This window comes from Cynocephalus volans, chromosome 8, assembly GCF_027409185.1.
Source record: "Cynocephalus volans isolate mCynVol1 chromosome 8, mCynVol1.pri, whole genome shotgun sequence".
Lineage (NCBI taxonomy): Eukaryota > Metazoa > Chordata > Mammalia > Dermoptera > Cynocephalidae > Cynocephalus > Cynocephalus volans.
This window is the reverse complement of record NC_084467.1, coordinates 29086479-29095626: the sequence shown is the minus strand read 5'-3', so window position 1 is coordinate 29095626 and position 9148 is coordinate 29086479. Positions and strand designations below refer to the sequence as shown.

The 9148-nt window shown below is 49.0% G+C and overlaps 1 protein-coding gene across 2 annotated transcripts; it reads left to right on the top strand.

Annotated features, from left to right (window-relative positions):
* The first annotated feature begins 830 nt into the window (after positions 1–830).
* Positions 831–3482, top strand: LSM10 (LSM10, U7 small nuclear RNA associated). 2 transcript variants are annotated; one of them, XM_063106504.1, is made up of 2 exons: positions 831–1113; positions 2751–3482. In XM_063106504.1, the coding sequence occupies exon 2, from the start codon at positions 2775–2777 to the stop codon at positions 3144–3146; it is 372 nt and encodes a 123-aa protein (XP_062962574.1). In that variant the 5' UTR covers positions 831–1113; positions 2751–2774; the 3' UTR covers positions 3147–3482. The 2 variants fall into 2 exon arrangements, with proteins under 2 accessions (XP_062962574.1, XP_062962575.1); XM_063106505.1 differs by having other exon boundaries at positions 831–1136.
* Positions 3483–9148: the final 5666 nt, after the last annotated feature.

Here is a 9148-nt window from a genome sequence, read left to right as displayed (position 1 = left end):
CACCACATTCTGTAAAATAGAATGAACGTTCCTATGAGCTAAGCAGAGGAGGTTGGTTTTATAGACAAAAAAATGCTGAGGAAGCAGAAACAGAAAACAAAAAGATTGGTTGTTTCAAAATTACTTTCCTTGGAAAGATTAAAGCAGAGAAGACATTCTTATCAAGCTAGCTAAAACTGGCTTGTTTGGGGATTTGGCTATTATCTCTCACTCTCCTCGTCTTGGGAAGGTCAGATAACAGCTTAGTTTCTGCTCTGTGACATGGAAAGTTAGAATGAGCGACTCAATTTTGGTTTGGTCTGATGGGACCAGTGCTGGAGCTTAGTCCAAGCCAATTGTCTCCTATATTTTTTATTTAACAAACTTTTCCCTCTAATTGCAATGCTCCTCTCCTAGTTTTCACAAGGTTGGCTTCATGTCATTCATTTCAACTCAAATGTCACCTTCTCAGAATATCCCTGACCATCCGATAAAAGGTCACCCGATCACTATCACAACTCGCTATTTTAATCCTCTGAAGAACTTTTATCCAATTTTTCTTGTTTGTTTTCTTATAGACTCTCCCCAGCAGCGCCATCAGCTCAGGAGACCATCAGATCTTGGTCACCGCTCTATGCCCAGAGCCTGGGAAGGAGCCTTACACAAGGTGACCACTCAATGAACCTGTGTTGAATGAATGAACGACTCCAGTGAAAGAGCTAATCCAACGACGCGGCCGAGGATGGCGGGCGCGAGAGCACCGGCGCCCGCGAGGCATTCTGGGAATTGTAGTTTCCTGCCGCCCGCGTGACGTGACTCTGCGCACGCTCACGCTCCCCACGCTCCCGGAACGCCGGGCGACCCCTTGGTTGCCATGGCTTCTCGGTCCAGCTGCGGCTCGTCCGAGGCAACCCAGCTAGGCACCCGCTAGCTTCGCAGCGATACGGACGGGGAAAGCGGAAGGAATCCGGCGCGGTGGGTCCGGAACCGCGGTGTGCGTGGAGCACGGGAGCCCCGAGGGCGGCGGGGCAGCCCGAGAGGCGTTTTCTTCCGCGTTAACGAGTCTAGCTCATCTCCCCAAACCCACTCCCACTGCTCTGTGAGTAAAGGGTCCTCGGCATCTCCGTTTTATTGGTGAGTTAACAAGCTTGAAGAAGGTAAGTGGTTTGCTCGAGCTCTCCCTCCTAGGAAGTGGCAGAGCCTTAACCCCGGGCCTGATACGAGGTCCGTGACTGCTCTATACCCTTGCTTGATCAGATTCCTCAGGCTGAAGCCTGCGTGGGGGTCTTCAGACCCTTCCCAGGAGACTTGCCACACGTGTGTGTGTGTGTGTGGCTGGCCCGTGGCTTGCCACACTTAATGCCACTATGTACTGCCTTGGTCAGGATTCTGAGTGCAAGTAAGGAGAGCAAGTTCCACCTTCAACTCGGGGTCTGAAAATAAGGGATAGATAAGACATAGTTATATTAATACAGTATCAGAGCATGTTGAAAGCAAAGTACCTTCAATATAGGGAGATTCTGTTAGCCTTATTTAGCCTAGAGTTTAATAAATGTGGAAACAGGTTCAGAGACGTTAAGTAACTGACCTAGGTTTACAGAGTTAGGGGTGGAGTGGAGGTTCCAACCTAAGTTTCTTTACCTTCAAAACCTAGTACCTTATATACTGTTTTTAAAATTACCTAAATTTCTTCTTATGGTAACTGCATGGTGTAGACTAGTATTTCTGTGTAGGCCTCTGACGAGCACCACCCACATCACCAGGGAACATGTTAGAAATGCACATTCTTGGCCCACCTACTGAGTCAGACACTGGGAGTGGGGCCCAGCAGTCTGCTTTAATAAGCCTCCAGGTAATTCTGATATAAATTAACAGTTTGAGAACTACTGGTATCCAGTGATTCTCAAACTTCAACATGCATCTAATTCACCTACGGGTCATGTTAAGATACAGATTCTGTTTCAGTAGGTCTGGGCAGAGACCCGAGATTATACATTTCTAGCAAGTGCCCAGGCAGTGCTAAAACTGCTAGGCAACAGACCATACTTTGAGTAGCAAGGGTATGAACTACACTTTAGAGCAGTGGTTCTCAAACTTGTCAGCACATTAGAATTACCTGGGGAGCTTTTAAAAATAGGATAGCTGGGCCGATCCCGTGACTCACTCGAGAGAGTGCGGCTTTGGGAGCGCAGCAGCGCTCCGGCCGCAGGTTCGGATCCTATATGGGGATGGCCGGTGCGCTCACTGGCTGAGCGCGGTGCGGACGATGCCAGGCCAAGGGTTGCAATCCCCTTACCGGTCACAAAAAAGACAAAAAAAAAAAAAAAAAATAGGATAGCTGGGTCCCATCCCTCCAACCAAATGAATCAGAATCTCTTGGGTGTAGAAGACAGGTAAAAACTCACCAGGTGATTCTAATGTACACTGAAGGCTCAGAACCTCAGGTATGGGGTTTGGAGTCAGGTAGTTATGGATTTGAATCCCAGCACTTCCACTTATCAACTGTGTGACCTTGGGCAAGTTACTTAACCTCTCAGTCATATTTCTCTCATTTATAAAAACAGGTATAAATAATCCTGGGCTTGCAAGGTGGTGAGGATTCTATGAGATGTGTGCATGAAATATCTGTATCCACAGACGGAAAACCTGGGGAGGTGGTCAGGCTTAGGGAGGCCTGTGCTGGGAATTTTGTTTGAGAACGTGGGGGAGGTGAGTTGGCAACTGCACCCCCTTGCCTGTTACAGCTCCTGTCTGTGTGCTTCTGCCCACAGTGAGCAGCCAGCCGGCGGGGAAGAATGGCAGTGAGCCACTCAGTGAAGGAGCGGACCATCTCCGAGAACAGCCTGATCATCCTGCTACAGGGCCTCCAGGGCCAGGTAACCACTGTGGACCTGCGGGATGAGAGCGTGGCCCACGGACGCATAGACAATGTTGACGCTTTCATGAACATCCGCCTGGCCAGCGTCACCTACACCGACCGTTGGGGGCATCAGGTTGAGCTGGATGACCTCTTTGTGACAGGCCGTAATGTCCGTTACGTTCACATCCCAGATGACGTGAACATCACCGCAACCATCAAGCACCAGTTGCAGGCCATCCACCGGGTGCGCAACTTTGGTAGCAAGGGCCAAGGCCGGCGGGAATTTCCCTCCAAAAACCGTAAATGAGGCTGTCCTCTTGGCAAGCTCCAGCCCCAACTCAGGTATCTCCAATGTTCTCCTGAGCCAACTCCCTGCCAATCCTCCCTGCCCAGAACCTGGGAAGGGAGCAGGGCCAGCCTAGAAACTGGTGTCCAACAGACACCTTCTCTCACAGCTGCCTTTCACAAGGTTCCACCTCCCAGACTCAACCTGAGACCGAGAATCTTGTCTGTGGCCTTGGAGTAGGTGACAATCCCCCTTTTTGATGGTTTGCATCTGAATCTCTGATTTGCTGATTTAGGGAATCTGTCAAATAGTTTTCAACTCTCCCAGTGAGAATTATTAAATGCTTAGCCTGAGCCACCCCTAAGTGTCCCTGTTTCTCTTGCAGTTGTGTTCATTTTTTCATAAAACCCAACTTGGATACAAACAGGTACATGCCTAATGCTTTCCATTCTGTGCACTGGGCTCCCTGTCAGTCCTGTGTAGTAGGGCACTGGGCCTCCAACTTGGCTGCACATTGAAATCACCTGTCCCACCTTCAGAGATGCAGATTTCATTGGTATGGGGTATGATCTGAGCACTAGGATTTTTTTAAGTTTCCCAGGTAATTCTGATATATAGCAAAGTTTGAGAACTGTAGTAGTAGAGTACTTCAGTCTGCTCAGGTGGAAAGTGGCTTTTCTTTTCAGATTCGCTGTGGAAGAGGCTGTTGGTCTCATTGCTATTTCCTAAAGTCGAGAGGTTGGAGTATTCTGGGCCCTCTCCTAGGGTGTGAAGGCTCAACCAACATTAAGAAATCAGTCTTTGATTCTGAGAGTTGTTGAGTCCTCAGGGAAGAGGGGGTTCTCAGGGTTAGAACCCAAGCCTTTGTGATAGCTGCCTTGTGGTCATTCTGCCATAGCAAACAGCCATCTCAGTGTAAGCGCTCTGTCCTGTGGAACTGGAGTTTGTGTTCGTCACATATCCACAGCACCTGCCATGTGCCAAAGGCCTTCTGCTGAGCACACATTGTCAAATAAGATTTGAACCCTTCTGGAGAGGAGCTTATAATCTAGAAGGGAAGATGACAAGAAAAACAAAGATAAAATCCAGCTAGAGAGCTGCTGTGACAGAGTTTTGAGTAAGGCAGGGCCACTGACCTTGAGACACACTCATTTCTTTTTTTCTTTCTTTCTTTCTTTTTTTTTTTTTTTTTTTCCAAAAGATGACCAGTAAGGGGATCTTAACCCTTTATTGGGTGTTGTCAGCACCACACTCTCCAAAGTGAGCCACAGGCTGGCCCTAAGACACTCTCATTTCTTGAGGAAGATTTGAGAAAGGAATGTTGTTTGGGAACCTAGTCACGTTCTAGCTTGATCTTTGTCAAAGTGTTATCAATGGACCACCTCATTGGAACCACCTGAGATGTGTGTGGAAAATGCACTTGCCTGGCTTCCCCTTATCCCAGAATCTGGGACCCAGGAATCTGCATTATTAACACCCACCCACCCACCATGATCATTGTGCATACTATACTTATTTCATTGCCTAGGGTCCTGGAAGCCCCTTAGACTCCACCCTTTGCCTTCAGGAGAAAAGGGAGGGTCCTAGCAGGGAGAAAACTACTTTTGAGTTTCCAGGGCCCTCTGACAACTAGAGGTAAGGGGACCAACACCACAAGGTGACTGCTGGTAAGAGAAACCAGAGGGCAGGTCCAGAAGGGAGGTCCTCACCATGGAAATGTCCCGATATGCTCAGCAAGTGGGGAGAGGTGAACTGGCAGGGAGTCCCCCCAGCAGCCTCCCTTGCAGACGTCACATGGCTGCATGTGCTTCCAAACATGAAGAGGGCTTATGCTGGGGCTTTGACCTGGAGTGGAGAAAAGGTCCAGTGCTGAGGCTTCAGTAGTGTGCCAGGGGCTTCTGTATCCTCAGCAGGGCTAGCAAGGGAAGTGGTAGGGCCAGTGTGAATTGCTGGGAGAAGAGGCTCAGGACGTGTTCCTTAAGCATCATGTCAGACCCCAGTGGGCCCTCTGTTTTTCCTGGGTAAGGCCCTGGGAACATAGATGGGAAGGAGGAGAGCTAGGCCCCGCTGAGACACTCTTGCCAAGCCCCTGGGTTAGAGCACAGCTGAGTTTTAAGCCCCAAGGAGATGGGTCTTTTATAATCTGGTCCTGGCTTGCCGGGAAAGGCTATCAAGGGCCCGGGCAGGGGCTGAGGGAATTCAGTGCCCGCTAGCCTATGGGAAACCAGGAACTCCCTGACTGCCATTCCACAGGTGATTCTTGAGCACCAAGTAGGTACCAGGCACAGTGGTAGCAACTGAGGAACATCAAGATGGACAAGGGTCTTCCACTGAGGGAGATGATATTCTAGTGGGAGAGACAGATAATAAGCCAAAAAAGTAAAAATGTTTACAAATACTGTGAAGGAAACAAACAGGGCCCTTTGAGAGAGAAAAACAGGAAAGCGTCTTGTGAGGAAGTGAAATTTAAACTGAGATGGAGCCTGCTATTTAAAGAGCCAGGGGAGGGCAGAAGAGACTGCCAGTGCAAAGGTCCTGAGATGGGAAAGCGTGGGGATTTGGGACAGTAACAGTGCCATTGTGACTATTGGTGGAGGGGAGAGAGGCAGCTGAGGCTGGAGAAATGGGACAGGGTGGAGCAAATAATATAAGGCCTGTGGGCAAGGGGTGTAGCTGGTTCCGATTTCTGGTATAAAGGAAATAGAGCTTGAATTTTCTTTTTTTTTTTTTTTTTTGGCAGCTGGCCAGTATGGGGATGCGCACCCTGGACCTTGGTGTTATCAGCACCATGCTGTAACCAACTGAGCTAACTAGCCAGCCTTGAATTTTCTTTAACTCACCAGAATTCCTATTTTGCCCCACTCAGCCAGAGTGGCAGAAACTTAATTGCAGTCAATTCAAAGTTCCACCTATTTTCCTTGGAATTACGTTTGAAATCTAAGGCACTTCCTTTCAAGATGCCAAAGCATGGGAAGGGTAGTCTGACATGGTGGTCATCCAGTCACACTAGCATCCACTGAGATGTCCTCATTTTGTTCCGGTCTTCTGTCATTAGCCCACAAAAGTTACTGCTAAGTTGCTCCTTCCTGACCAACAGACCCCTACAGGTGTAACCCATAAACCTGTCAGGTGTTCAGATTTTTGTCTGCTTTTCTCAGGCCACATTAGGCCAAATGCAGCACACAGACGTTTCTCCCAAGGGTTTTGTCACTCCTCTGGTGCCCGCCCACCCCAACCCCAAGGAAAAGGAGCACAGCTCTTCTCTGCTTCTCAGTCCCTGAGACCCAGCTGATACTCCAGCTAGGCTAAGGAAAAGCTTCTCTATTCTCTGGGACCCCACCCCCACCTCCAAGTCTCAATCTCCTGGATCCCCCTACACAGTTTTCTAAATTTGTATCTGCACAGAAATTCTTTCCATTCCCCCCTGAAGGGTATGCTTCTGGAATTCAGAAGCTAAAAATGGACTGCATTCTGTTGTATCATTCATTTCCTGAAGTAACAAATGCAGAATTACCCATCTGCATAAGGGAAGGACCAAGGGAGACCAAGAAAAAGATGAAATGTATTTTAAAATGTTAGTGTCCCATCAGAGTCTGGCTGTGTGCTACTCATCGCTGTGGCCTGTGTTCAGGCACACATATCCTTGCTTCCTGCAGCTTCAGCCATTGCGGGGGTCGCAGCTAATGACATGACCCCCAGGAATTCTGACTGCTCATGTAGCACAGAGTGTCCCCTCCCCTCCCATTCCTGGAGAGAAGAGTACAGGGGTCTCTCTCGTTTGGGGGAAGGGGACCACCAGGGCTCTGAGGAAAGCTGGGTGAGCATATAGCTTGAAGTTCAGACTTCCCCACACAAGTGACACAGCATGTCTAGCTCTCCGCATGGCAGAGAGTATCCAGTTTGGCATCCCTGGCTAGAGGGTTCCCAAGGACAGTCGGGGTTCTTTAAGTTCTCATTTCCAGAAGGACCCAGAGAAACAGCACCAAGTATGTGAAGAGTGACCAAACTGGCTCAGTCTCTGCTTTGGGGTGGAATTACAACAACAGCATGGTGGTCACACTGGCCTGCTTCTCCTGATCACAAGCTCTAGTGGCTATAATACAAGGTTGTCATCAATAAAAAGGAAGAAATGACTTGATGCAGGTTGTAGGGGAGACAATTTACCAAATTCCTCATGTGGAGGAAAAGTACTAAAAAAGGCTTTGGAGGTGGAAAAGATGGGAACCACTGATCCAGTTCAGCTCTGTCATTTTACATTTGAGGAAACTGAGGCCCTGAGAGGAAAAGGGGCTCTCCCAGGTCCTATGGTTAAGTTAGAGGCAGAGTGCCAAGATCGGCATCATAATGCCCGTCAAAAATAGCTACTGCTGTGGAATCTCGCTATGTGCCATGCCCTGTGCGAGGGACTCATGAGGGCAGAGCTGGATCTCCAGCATCTAGCTGAATGGTCTGCACATAGCAGGGACTCCATCAATTTTTGTGGAATCAAAGTAATCTTATTGCATCATTTTAACAACCCTATATGTTAACAGCCCCATCTGACAGCTGAGCAAACAGGCTCAGAGACGTTAAGTGACCTGCTTAAAGTGAACAACAGTGGGGATTTGAACTCACATCTGTATGACTCCAGACTCCATGGTCTTAACTACTATACTATACTATTCGGTTTGCCAGCTCCCTGACATCATACTGATGCCTCTGCTCACCTCAGTGGTGGGACCCAGTCACAGAGTGTGGGTCTGACACTTAAAATTTGCATACCCAGACTTTGGGGCGTGGCCACAGAAGCCAGAAGCCTTCGGAAGCCCCTGGGGGTTGAAGGTCTCCTCCCCCTCTTCTGTGATAGGCAGATCTGCTAGACCTCATCGAGCAACTATCTCGTGCTGTTGTGACAGGCGTCACTTTGTTATGGCAGCACCATCTGCCAGTAAGCCCAGAGTTGGAGAGCCAGCAGGAGAGAATGTCACCATGAGTGTGTATCACTCAGAGGTATCTTCATGCTGTCCTGATGACAGTGTTTCATTTCCTCTGGCTGGCACCTTTAGTTTCTATTCATTACATCTTCTCCTCCCCTCTTTCTCTTCCTCCTCCTCTTTGTTAAAATCCTATATTTTGAATCAGCTGAGAGTCTCCTGGGGGTGGGGATGGTGGTGTCAGCGCCGAATGATTCATCTAGCTGATAATTAGAGCTCTGGAAAACCCAAAACTTATTCTTGTCAGAGTCAGGGCTTCCGGAATCCCTAGGCTTTTCCCTTTGTCAGAGAAAGGAGCTTGGTGGGCTGGGGCCTGGCTTCTTCATGCCTGTCTTTTGGTCATCCCCCTCACTGCAGTTCTGCAACTGAGGTGAGTGTGAACACTTGCTGGGTCCTGTGAGAAGCTGTTTCCATAATTCATTGGGTCCTCACAGTGATCCCGTGAAGTGTTACCCCTATTTGGACAGGGAAAATTAGGAAGCTTGCACATAGTCACCCAACTTCTAAGTGACACAGCAGGGGTTCAACTCCGACCTTTTTGGAATCACCAGATTTGGTTCAAATCACAGCACCGCCATTACTAGCTGTTTGTCTTTGGACAGGTTACTTCCCTTCTCTGAGCTCTAGCTTCCTCATCTGGAAACAGACACCCAATGCTTATGTCTCTAAAGTGCTTAACACAGTGTGTGGCACGACAGTGAGAGCTGACTGCTACCGTTATTCAGCCCTATCAGCAGCTCAGTGGACACCAGGCATTCAGAGAGACAAAGAAAGACACAGGCGGAGGCAGGCAGACATCACGCATACCCACTCTCATATCCTGGCACTGCCTGTGTGAAGATGACAAATGCACATACACGTAAGTGCCTGGCCACACACCCTAGGAAAACCCAGCAGTGCACACAGGCTTGGACACGTGTGCCCACACGTGGACCCAGAGGACGGCTGAAAAGACAGCAGTCATAAGCAGCAAGCCACCCTGGCTCACACCTATGAGACAAAGGAGTGGGTCTGTGGCTGCTGGTGCTGCTGCCACTGAGCCACTCTAGC

Coding starts and splice junctions, on each gene's coding strand:
- LSM10 (XM_063106504.1), top strand. CDS start 2,775: ATGGCAGTGAGCCACTCAGTGAAGGAGCGGACCATCTCCGAGAACAGC.